Below are 12,589 nucleotides of genomic sequence, written 5' to 3'. Positions count from 1 at the left end.
AGTACTTATTCTATCGGTCTCTTTTGCCGAACCGCTAAGTTACGGAGATGTAAACACACCACCATCGGTTGTCAAGCGATGTTGGGGGGACAAACATAGACACACACATACATATATATATACATATACATATATACGACAGGCTTCTTTCAGTTTCCGTCTACCAAATCCACTCACAAGGCTTTGGTCGGCCCGAGGCGATAGTAGAAGACACTTGCCCAAGGTGCCACGCAGTGGGACTGAACCCGGAACCATGTGGTTGGTAAGCAAGCTACTTACCACACAGCCACTCCTACTGATTCACATTATAAGAATAATGCAGGAAATGTCTCAAATAATAACAAATCAATGAGGAAAGATAAGTAACAGTAGTCATAAGTTGAAACATCACAGTAGCATTTGTATTGAGCCTCTTAGGTATTTTAATCTAATTACCTCAAGCTGCACAACTAACATAGATACCAACCACACTGTACAGTTCTTGAATGGTTAGGAATAAGATCATCCAAATATAAAAATTACTTTTTTTAGTAATTCATGCTAATTTCCAGAACCATCCTTTGTTGGATGGAACCCCACCCCCAATCTTATTTTTTAATTTCAATTTTTTTTTTTTTTTTTTTTTCAGGATGAAGAGTCAGAGATATTTAGAAAAGAAACAACCGTGCCATTTTCTATGGATTCCCTCCGTCAGAAACTAAAATTACATAGAGAACACAAAGTGAATACTTCCAAAGATCTTTGTCGCAACTTTCGAGCAAAAATTTCTCCAAGTGAAAATAAATCAGCTGAGGAAGAACTTGCTAAACAAATTGACAAAAGTATGTTTAAAAGTATGGAAATCTTGGGACAGGTAAATTTTGAGATTATCTTTATTGGTTGTTGTTTATAAAATACTCCTTTTATTCATCACCTGTAGCAGGTATAAGAGGTATCCTGGAGTTATCAGAGTATACTGGAATGTGTCTTTGTTATATAGAAGCATTTTCGCCTCTGAATATTCCATGTATTTTTTTGTGGAAGTGTTTCTGCTAATTACATGCATTCATTAGTTATACATTTAGCATATTTTAAAACTATCCTTTGTTGGATTGAAAAATGTTTCAATAAATTCAGTAAAATTAAATTTGATAGAAATAAAATGCTTCTTGATAAAGGAGCTACAATTGAATGATATGACAGTTTTGTTTCTAGCAAAATTTTTGTTTTGTTCTGTCCCATAGTTTATTTTAGGATGTTCAGAATGTTTCAAATAATAACTTTTTACATTAAAGAATGACAGAATTCAACCAATTTTGGCTGGAATTAAATCTCAGCACTTTGAACTGTATAAGTTTGTACTTATGCTTGAGAATTATGTTAAGGGTACTAATGTTTGGATGGAATATATACATACTTGCACTGTGATTCAGTATGTAGTTTCATTGATTAAAACACCCAGAATACTCATTGTGGAAACTGGTATGCATGCACACAAACACGCACATACATTTACACATATATTTGCACATCAATGCACACACATTTACACACATTCAAATGCATGCACACACATATAAAAACATTATTTATGCTGTTTTTTAAACTTCTTTCAGTTCAACCTTGGCTTTATCATCACACGATTAAATGAGGACTTATTCATTGTGGATCAACATGCTACTGATGAAAAATATAATTTTGAGAAATTGCGGAAAAACACAGTAATGCAAGGCCAGAAATTGATTCGGTGAGCAAATAACTGACCTACCTAATTTATTCTCCAACAAATAATAATAACTGTATAGTAGAATTGATGGCTAAAATTACTGTTATTTTATCATTTGAAAAGCTTTGGAAGAGAGAATCAGTAGAACACTGAACAAAATGCCTTGAAGTATTCAGTTAGGTCCCTTGACATTCTGAGTTCAAATCCAACCAGGGTTAACTTGGCCTTTCATCTTTCTAATGTTGATAAAATATGTTATGCATTTGGAGGCTGTAAAATTGACTGTACCCCCTCCTTCAAAATGAGTGACTGTGGAAGGGCAGTGGATGGTAGAATCTATATTACAGTGGACAAAATAACTTTGCAGAATTTAGATGCATTTACATTCTGAGTTCAAATTCTGCTGAGGTAAATAAAAGTCAAGTTCTGTGGTTGATTTATTTGTCTATACCATTTTTCTAATATAGATCAATGTTAGAAATTGTTGATTGATCAATATACTGCTGATGAGAAGCAGAGAGCTGGACTTGATTTTTTATATCTTCTATCTTTTACTTGTTTCAGTCATTTGACTGGATTTATTGAGGCAGATTTTCTACAGTTGGATGCCTTTCCTATCACTAACCCTCACCTCTTTCCAAGTAAGGTAATATTGCCCATGATCAGACATGTTTTTACAGAAGATTGGAAATGAACACCACTTACATGTTGGTGACAGTCATTCACAAGTTCCACATGAAGTCAAGGCAAGGGAGACAGTAACACACATACATATATATATATATATATATATATATATATATATATATATATGTGACAGGTTTCTCAACCTGTGTCTGGCTACCAAATCCACCCACAATGCTTTGATTGACCTGGGGCTATAGTAGAAGGCTGCTGCCCGAGGTACCACACAATGTGACTGAACTTTTTACTGCATGGCTATGACTACACCTATAGTAGTCTGGACACATATTTCTCTAAGGACCTGAAAACTTTAAAATTTTTATTCATGTTTCAAATATATTCAACCCTTTTTACTACCACTACAACTACTTTTATTATTCCCATATTGTTTTACCAGTCCTCAGCCTTTGGAATTAACTGCAAGCAATGAAATTATTCTTCTCAATAGTATTGAGATTTTCAACCGAAATGGCTTCAGCTTTATAATTGATGAATCTGCTGTACCAGGTCAGCGAGTGAAACTGGAAACAGCACCTGTGAGTAAAAACTGGAATTTTGGCAAAGAAGGTAAGTGTTTCTAATAATGTGTCAATACTTGGAAGCAATTCCGGTTGAATCCTACTGAACCAAATGGAATTGTGAGTCAGTTTCATTTGGATCAGTACAATGTTAGTTTATTAGTTGAGAGACCAACAGTTTATATTAATGTTCATTCAATCATAGTATAAATAGACATTACAAGGAAATAAATCTATTTGAAAGAGACTGTGGGGTACCAATGCTTGACAAGAATTTTGTTAGCTTGGTGTATTAGGTTCAAATGTTGTTAACCCTTTAGCATTCAGATTACTCTGCCAATTGTAATACTTATTAATCCATATTGCTTTCAATTAATCATGCATTATCTCATACCTTTGAGATTTTGATGATGTGATTGTTTATTTTTAGAATGACATTGTAGGGTAGATGTGAGTAGCTGGATCTGATCAGTTTGAGCATAAAACAAGTTGAATATTTCATCTAGATATGGTTGGTTTAAATGCTAAAGGGTTAAAGTCAGAATCTGCAATTAATACACTAATGAGCAGAAGAGCTGCTTCTCAACTGATTAACAAATGGAATTCAGGATATCCTCCAGCTCACAAACAAATGAGTGAGTATCTGTTTATAGGTTTTTCGTGATTATAAGTTGATCCTATTGTGGCATAGCACCTCGATCAATGCTTTATGAGTAGAGTTTAATAGATGGAAACTCTACAAAAGCTCATTGTGTGTATATGTGAAGGTGCATGGCCTAGTGGTTATGGTGCTGCACTCACGTTCACAAGATTGTACCTTCGATTCCGTGACTAGTTGGTGTGTCATGTTCTTAAACAAAACACTTCATTTCATGTTGCTTTGTGATCACTTCCACAGTTGGTGTATAGCACACTGTGCACCTGAACATAGAATGTCGATTTGATGGAGGGAATGAGCTACTGTACAGCATAAACATTTGTTCACTATAATCAAATCATCTGTGCAGTTTTTTCAGCAAGAAGTTGCAGACACACACAATGAGCATTTACTCAGTTTCTATTTATGAGACTCCTTTCATAAGGTATCGATCAACAAGAAGCTAAGGTAATATACACTTACCAAGGTACTGTGCAGTGGGATCAACTTGGAACCATGAGAAACCTATAAACTAGAACTTTTGAAATGAAATTCCTTGTGATATTTGTTTTGCCCAAGTTGTACAGATGCTCCCTTGTTATTCTCATTATCATAAATGTCCAAATGCTGTGCAATGAGAATGAACCTGGAATCACATGGTTGCAAAGCAAACTTCTTAACCACACAGCTATATCTGCACCCATGACATACTTGAAGAATATGTAAATCTTTTATCTTTTATTTAATTCATTTGACTGTGCCATGCTGGGGCACCACCTTGAAGGGTTTTAGTTGAAGAAATTGACCCTAGGGCTTTTTTTTTTCCTTATTTTTAACCCTAGTACTTATTCTGTTGGTTTCTTTTGCCGAACTGCTAAGTTATGGGGACATAAACACACCAACACCGGTTCAGTTTTCAAGCAGTGGTGGGGGACAAACACAGGCACAAAGACACTCCACACAAACATATACACACACGCATTAAAATGGATGTAAAGTGGTTAGCTACAGCACACACCTTACATTAAACATGACAACAAGAATAGCAACAATCCTGTATGTTTTCTCTTATGTCTATTTTAGATATTGAAGAACTTATTTTCATGCTGACAGATTTTCCGGTGAGAAATTTTATGAATCTTTTTGTTATCAATTTAATTTTCATGTAAAGCCATATTTAACACAGTTGAGTACATTCGCTGTGAAAATAGCCCCGGGAGAAAATCCTCTTCCTAGATGGCCCACAAACATACCATATGCCATCCTACTGTAAGAATGAATTCTTTCTTATCGGGCTGTAATTGACTGCTTTGGTGTTCATGGTTACCAACATGAAAGAGTGCAGAGATGCATGTGTCCTATGAACCAATAACATTATTTATTTCATTATATTGGTGGTCAATGAAAGTGGAAAGAGGTTGACAATTATAATGGAGGTGGTTGTTCATCTATGTTGGATGGGATGGCATTTGGTTGATAGTTGACAACTCAAACTGCAAGAATTCTTAAGACAGTGTTTTCTTTAGGATTATGTAGATAAAAGGTTCCTGTCAGTAAATTATATTTGTAATTATATCATCACATTTCATTGAGGATTTGTAAAATAGATAGAGAGAAATAACAATTTGAGATTGTGGTGTGTGTGTGCTATTTTAATCTTTTTGATTAAATTTATTTGCTTAAGGATGAATAAAAAAATGAAACTGATTGAAATATAATTTTGAAAAATCTTTGGAATATATCTTGTTTATTTTGTTAGGGTGTCATGTGCCGTCCATCCCGTATATGTCAGATGTTTGCTTCTCGTGCCTGTCGCAAATCAATAATGATTGGAACTGCTCTCAAAAAAAGAGAAATGAAAACGGTATACAATATTGTTCCTATTCTGTTCTGTTATCAACAGTTGAGATTTTCCTAAGACTTTGTATTAAAAAATACCTACATAATTTTCTGAGGCTGATTACATCCAGCACTTCCCTAGGTTGTTAGGAATATTCTCAGAAAATCTATTACCTATTCCTAATAACTAAATGAATGGAGGCATTTTAAATTAAGTGCAAATTGCAAAAATACAATGAAATATCTGTAGATTTGAAATGACGACACCTGAAGTCACAGTTCAATAATTACTTTATCGACCTAGTAATTTAAACAACTATAAGTGTTAGGAAACCTCTAACTCTAAAAATTATCACATCCAACAACTATTGAAAATATAAATTTGATGAATAGTCTAAAACGTGGATAAATGGATGTTAAATACAGTTACATGTAAAACCACAAGCTATAGACATTAAACATTGACAGCATGATATTCATTGTAATCTCTAATTTCCAGGAGTTATTGTCCAAACATAGAAGTTGTTGACTGTCAATGTCATTTCATCCTCCCTTTATCAGCACGCTTGTGCACAAAACTCTTGTGACCTCACATAATTCTCCTGTTAGTAATGAAGCATAGCATTGTAAGACAATTACAGAATATCCATTGTTAGAACATTAAAAGAAATAGCAATTGAAAACAGCCCTTTTTTCCCTCTCACATATTTTTGTTTGTGTTTTTTTTTATATGCAATTGAATTCAGTTTTTGTTAATCCCACTTTCCTTTCTCATATTCACAGCTCATCTGTCACATGTCAGAACTTGACCAACCATGGGTAAGTTTAAGCATTGTGTAATTTTAAATTGTTTTATAATTTAACTTAAATTTGTATCTTATACAGGGTTTGAATATTTGGTAGCATGCAAGACTAGATATTTTTTGGTACTTAGTTTAGTATCGTATCTGGTTTGTTTCAAATGTCACTTACCCACAATTTAACCTATCATCTTTCCACAGTTTGTAGTACCATTAATATAATGGAGTTGGTTTGACAAGGCAACTTCCTCTTACATAAAAGACTGTGTAACCTGAGCAAAAATATTGATTTGTGAAGCAATTCAAGTGTCATAGAGTAGTGGCACACTCTCAGAGAACCAAGCCCACAACTCAGTTTTGTTTCCTAATTTTAATAACTCTAATGGTGGCACTTATTTCAATGTCTTAAAACCTTAAGTTCAAATTCAGTCTTAACCTACTGAGAAAGTTAACAGAATGAATACCTGTTTTTTCCTGGTTGGAAGAGTCAAAAGTTGATCCAGAAAAAATGTTGCACCTCTGTCTTCGGAGATAGAGCAAATGAACTCTTAGGACACTGATCATAATCAACACTACCCCCATCACCAATTTAAAAAAATAATGTTTGTATTTAATTTTTTTCACTAATATTCATTACTTTATATATTCTGATTATTATATTATATATATTTCAGAATTGCCCTCATGGTCGTCCAACTATGCGGCATTTGATCAACTTAAACATGATTCCAACTTCCATTTGATGAAATTCTGAAACATTTTGTAATAAAATTCATAATGCTGTAAAACCAAATAATAGTTTGGGAAAATTTGCACCAAAATGTGTGTGTTTATATGTATAAAATGTGTGTGTATGTGTATATGATATATATGTGTTTGTGTGTGTGTGTGTATAATCTGTGTGTTTTGTGTGCTACTGATAATGTATAATCCATTATGACCTGTTGCATGGTTAGGTTGTCGGCAATGAAGCTGCCCCAAACTAACTTGGTGACAAGGGTTTCTAGAAACCCAGCTCGACAAAAACAAAATCTGTTAAAAGAATTGATGATCCAGCATAGGATCAGCAACTATCAAGAAATAGTGTGCAGGGACATAGAAATATTGAACTGGCAAATGCCTTTTATAGATAAGATACATGCTCACAATTTGTAAAATAATATTTTGGTTGTTTCCGATTATGTGGAGACACACAGTCTCATACAAGTACATGCATGCACAGACAAACATACTGTCTCATACAGTTACATACACATACAAACACACAGTCTCATACAGTTACATACACATACAAACACACAATCTCATACAGTTATGCGTAAACACAGACTTAAACACAGTCTCATACAGTTACATGCACGCAAACACACACATAATCAGCCTCATATTTTTCATTTATTTTTATTGGCATACTAACGTCGAGGGAGGAGGAGGGTATACCAAGTGGCTAAAGCAGACTGCCATTGTCAGTCTCATAAGGGAGGAGAAGAAGGGTATACTGAGTGAGTAAAACGGACTGACATGTTTCAGTCCTGCAAAACCGATTTTATTTCTACAGACGACAAACACTTTGTAATTTAATAGCTTTTAATGTGATGCCTGTTAAACAGAAATTATTTTTATTTAATGAAAATTTAATAAAATCTAATCATAAATAAGTGAAATTATGCTAAATACAACTAAATTGAAAACCTTTTTTCCCCTGGCCATATCGCCAATTCTGAAAACTTTTGGGTGTGAATTTTACATAAGTAGAAGCGTTTTTTTAACAATTTTCATCCTGAAAATCACCTGAGTAAATTACACAGGTGCACAATTTACATGGGTTTTTACGGTATATTGACTATGTGGGTTTCAATAGGGTTTACTTGAATCATAAAGCAATATGCTAGTTACTAGGTTATGAGGGATGAAAGAAATGCAATACAGATATACTTCTTTTTTTTTCATAGAGGACTATCAGTAATATAAGTTTAACCAAATGGTTCCTGATTCAGTTTTACTGTGTGGCACTTTGAGTAAAAACAGTCTTCTACTATGGTCTTAACCCTTTAGCCTTCAGATTACTCTGACAAATGCAATGCTTATGTATTTACATTGTTTAGAATTAATCACACATTATCTCATAGTTTTGGGATTTCGATGGTGTGATAGTTTATTTTTTAGAATTATATTGTAGGGTAGATGTGAGAGGCTAGATCTGGCCAGTTTGAATATAAAACTGGTAGAACATTTGGGCTGGATATGGCTGGTTTAAATACTGAAGGGTTGAATGAAGTTTCATAGACAGAAATACTATGGAAGCATGTGTGTGTATATGTATGTATATGTCATCATTGTATTAACGTCCACTTTTCCATCATTGCATGAGTTGGTCAGTTTGTTGAAACAAATTTTCAATATCTGAATGCTCTTCCTGTCATTCACCCTTACCTATTTCCAAGCAAAGTAATATCTCCCCATGACCAGTCATTTTCACAGAATACTAGAAATGAACAACACTGTTTATATGACAATAATACTCATTTACATCGGTCATACGATGTCAAGACAAGGAGACAGAAAGATACACATAGTTATAGACATAACCCAATGACTGGTGTAGCAGCACCATAGTCAACTACTACAAAGGTAAAGGTGACGCTTTAGATACAAATAATTACAGCGGTATCAAGTTGTTGGATCAGGTAATGAAGGTCACGGAGAGGGTCATAGCCCAATTAATTAGGGAGAGAGTCAGTTTAGATGAGATGCAGTTTGGGTTCGTGCCAGGGAAAAGCACCACTGATGCCATATTTCTGGTAAGACAGCTGCAGGAGAAATACCTAGCCAAGGATAAACCTCTGTACCTGGCTTTTGTTGACATGGAGAAAGCCTTTGACAGGGTCCTCTGATCCCTTATCTGGTGGTCAATGAGGAAACTTGGGATAGAAGAATGGTTAGTGAGAGCTGTGCAAGCCATGTACAAGGACGCTGTCAGTAAGGTGAGGTTTAGCAATGAGTACAGTGAAGAATTCTGAGTAGAGGTAGGGGTCCACCAAGGTTCAGTCCTCAGCCCCCTCCTATTTATCCTAGTCCTCCAGGCAATAACAGGAATTCACGACTGGATGCCCCTGGGAGCTCCTCTATGCTGACGACCTTGCTCTAATTGCTGAGTCACTATCAGAACTAGAAAAGTTTCAGGTGTGGAAGCAAGGACTAGAATCGAAGGGCTTTAGAGTCAACCTAGCTAAAACCAAATTCCTAATAAGTAGGAAGGCAGACAAACCACAAATCCCTTCAGGTAGATGGCCCTGCTCGATCTGTAGAAAAGGCATAGGTAGAAACTCTATAAGATGTGCCCAGTCTAAGCTATGGACACAAAAGGTGCAGCAATATCAAAAGAAGGCTAACTGGGAAGATAGTTTTTGTATGTGGCAGATGCTCAGGAGCAATAAACATTGAAAATGTGCAGAAAACAACTTCTGCTACATTCCAGGGAGAAAAACTAGAAGTAGTTGATAGCTTCCATTACCTAAGTGACCAAGTCAGTAGCTTGGGAGGGTGTGGTGAAAGTGTAACTGCTAGAATAAGAATAGCCTGGGCAAAGTTCAGAGAGCTCCTACCTCTGCTGGTGACAAAGGGCCTCTTGCTCAGAGTAAAAGGTAGATTGAATGACACATGTGTACGAACAGCCATGCTACATGGCAGTGAAACATGGGCTGTGACTGCTGAGGACATGGATAAGCTTGCAAGGAATGAAGCCAGTATGCTCCGATGGATGTGTAATATCAGTGTGCATACTCGACAGAGTGTAAGTGCCTGATGTGGTGTGCAAGAGAGACGCCTACGCTGGTATGGTCATGTGGTGAGAATGGATGAGGATAGCTTTGTGAAAAAGTGTCACACTCTAGCGGTTGAGGGAACCTGTGGAAGAGGTAGACCCGGGAAGACCTGGGGTGAGGTGGTGAAGCACAACCTTCGAACATTAGGCCTCACCAAGGCAATGACTAGTGACCGAGACCTTTGGAAATATGTTGTGCTTGAAAAGACCCGGCAAGCCAAGTGAGACCATAACCCGTGGCCTATGCCAGGGGTGTAACCAGCCCACTTATGCGTGCCTTTCTTTCATTGGACACTAAACTCTGCTTGCGAAGATCTGTTGAGGCAAGTGAAATCGAAATCAAATTCGGTGACAGCACTGCATGACTGGAATCCATGTTAGTGGAGCACTAAGAGCACCATCTGAGCATGATCGTTGTCAGGGAGTGGTTGGCGTTAAGAAGGGCATCCAGCTGTAGAAACTCTGCCTGATCTGATTGGCGCCTGGTGCAGCCATCTGGCTTGCCAGTCCTCAGTCAAATCGTCCAACTGATACCAGCATGGAAACAGACGTTAAACGAGGATGATATATACAAATATACGATGAGGTTCTTTCAGTTTCCATCTACCAAATGCACTCCCAAGGCTTTGGCCAGCCTAGGGCTATAGCAAGAAGGCACTTCCCCAAAGTACGACACAGTGGTACTGAATCCAAAAGCATGTGGTTGGGAAGCAAACTAATTAACTACACAACCATGCATGTATGTGTGTGTGTGTGTGTGTGTGCATGCAACATATATATAATTACAAACACATACACACCATGCATGCATGTGTGTAGTTTTATCACTTATGGACTGGAAAGACCATAGTTGAAATGAGTACTCAATATGTATGATGAGTGCAGCTTTGAACAACAAGAGTCATGTGAAAATAAACAAAGGTAATATACAGTTCACTTTTTTTATGTCAACATTTTCTTCCAATGTTTATTACATTAGTACATTTTTTTTATGGGGAGTATAGGTGAGTTATTTTTTTTTCTTAAATAATAAATATTTGTCTGTAATGAGTCCATAGGTTTGTGCATACCATCCAAATGTGAGTCACTGGTTTTATGATTTAAGAATTACTTCATCTGTTATGATTTCATAAATTTATGCGTACCATTCGGATAGAAACTAACGTGAATGGAAGTGCCCACAAAAATTCATTCTCTATGTATTTCGCAAGTGCTTTCAAGTGACAAAATTTAAGCAATTTGGCCGTACCAAATCGATCAAATCTGCCAATGTTATCTTTTGGAAAGCTATCGAATAGATAGAAAATTGATGCTTTATGACGAACTATACTCATAGCAAACCCTTGCATTTTTAAGATCACACCATGAATTCTTTGAAAGAATGCACTACTCAATGCATTATACAAAGTCTTCCTTTTTTCAGTACCTTTACAGTCACTCATTATATTCCCATATGTTGGGTTGCTATATACAATTTGAAATGTGCATGAATTATCATATACCATAAATGTTGGTAAATGCCGGATTTCTAATGAATATGCATCATTTATTGCTTGGCGTCTCTTCAGACATTTTTCATGTAATTTACATCCGTTGACCAAAATCCGATCAAGTGTATGTTCATCCCATTCCTCAATATTGCTAAGTATTGTTTGAGTAATCATGCATAAAGCTGTCGTCAGATTTTGATGCCCTGGGAACTTAGCAATATATAGATATTTTGGTATGTTTCCATCATGAAAGCTAGCACCTAGTACATCCTTCTCCTTTGGATAACAAGCATAGTTTCTGGGAAATGCAAGATAAGGTTGTAAATATTCTGTTTCATAGGGTGTTAGAGGAGTTGCTGCTTGCCGAATAATTGGCCTGTTGAAATTGAAAGTGAAATAATTGTTAATAATGAAACAACAGTAGTAAAATTTGTTGTTATTCTTGATCATTGAAATGTTTATTTATGTGTGGTGGTGGTTGACAAAGAGTAGGTAACAAAGATTCATACTGTGTGTTGTGGTCATTGAAAAGGGGTCCTACTGTGATTAGTTTGATAAGCTAGATTGAGTGAGAAAAATGAGTTACTGTGGTGGACATAAATATTTCTCTCGGAAGATTCTTGTAACTTCATGTAAGAGGAACAGAAACATGGATACCTATTAAAGAAAATGATTTTCATGGTCTATTTGACCTATAAATAAAAACAAAAATTTCCTTCACATGTGAATGAGAATACACAAAAGACAAGGGAACAGGAAATTATGCAATGAGCTTTATTAGCTTACAAAAATTTCTGCTGCAACGAGCATTGCAAGCTAATCAATCAATGAAGACATTACATCAATTTGAAGTAGACCACTCTCGGATGCATACGACCATATAGATTTTCAAATTACAGGACACACCATTATAATTTTTTTAGCAAATGTACGTATAAACATATCTATATGTGTGTATATATATATATATATATATATATAGGTACATATATACACACACACACACACATATATATATATATACACATAAATATTTAAATTGATGTAATGGTTGCATTGTTCAATTAAATGGAGTTGCATGAAATGATTGTAC

General features: G+C 35.7%; 2 protein-coding genes across 4 annotated transcripts in view; one reads left to right on the top strand and one right to left on the bottom strand.

Annotated features, from left to right (window-relative positions):
- LOC106867657 (mismatch repair endonuclease PMS2) overlaps positions 1 to 6,979 on the top strand; it is a 42,752-nt gene extending 35,773 nt beyond the window's left edge. For both annotated transcript variants that reach the window (XM_014912589.2, XM_014912588.2), the window contains exons 17-23: positions 629 to 853; positions 1,596 to 1,726; positions 2,787 to 2,956; positions 4,628 to 4,665; positions 5,304 to 5,408; positions 6,167 to 6,202; positions 6,858 to 6,979. In XM_014912589.2, the coding sequence (XP_014768075.1) occupies positions 629 to 853; positions 1,596 to 1,726; positions 2,787 to 2,956; positions 4,628 to 4,665; positions 5,304 to 5,408; positions 6,167 to 6,202; positions 6,858 to 6,926 (774 nt within the window). In that variant the 3' untranslated portion in view covers positions 6,927 to 6,979. The remainder of the gene's footprint in view (positions 1 to 628; positions 854 to 1,595; positions 1,727 to 2,786; positions 2,957 to 4,627; positions 4,666 to 5,303; positions 5,409 to 6,166; positions 6,203 to 6,857) is intronic.
- A 3,954-nt stretch (positions 6,980 to 10,933) lies between these two features.
- The window catches only part of LOC106867659 (uncharacterized), a 20,789-nt gene continuing 19,133 nt past the window's right edge, over positions 10,934 to 12,589 (bottom strand). For both annotated transcript variants that reach the window (XM_014912592.2, XM_014912593.2), the window contains one exon: positions 10,934 to 11,872. In XM_014912592.2, the coding sequence (XP_014768078.1) occupies positions 11,134 to 11,872 (739 nt within the window). In that variant the 3' untranslated portion in view covers positions 10,934 to 11,133. The remainder of the gene's footprint in view (positions 11,873 to 12,589) is intronic.

This window comes from Octopus bimaculoides, chromosome 1, assembly GCF_001194135.2.
Source record: "Octopus bimaculoides isolate UCB-OBI-ISO-001 chromosome 1, ASM119413v2, whole genome shotgun sequence".
In the NCBI taxonomy this organism is placed as follows: Eukaryota; Metazoa; Mollusca; class Cephalopoda; order Octopoda; family Octopodidae; genus Octopus; species Octopus bimaculoides.
The sequence above is the reverse complement of the archived record's forward strand: the minus strand, read 5'-3'. Positions and strand labels throughout refer to the sequence as shown.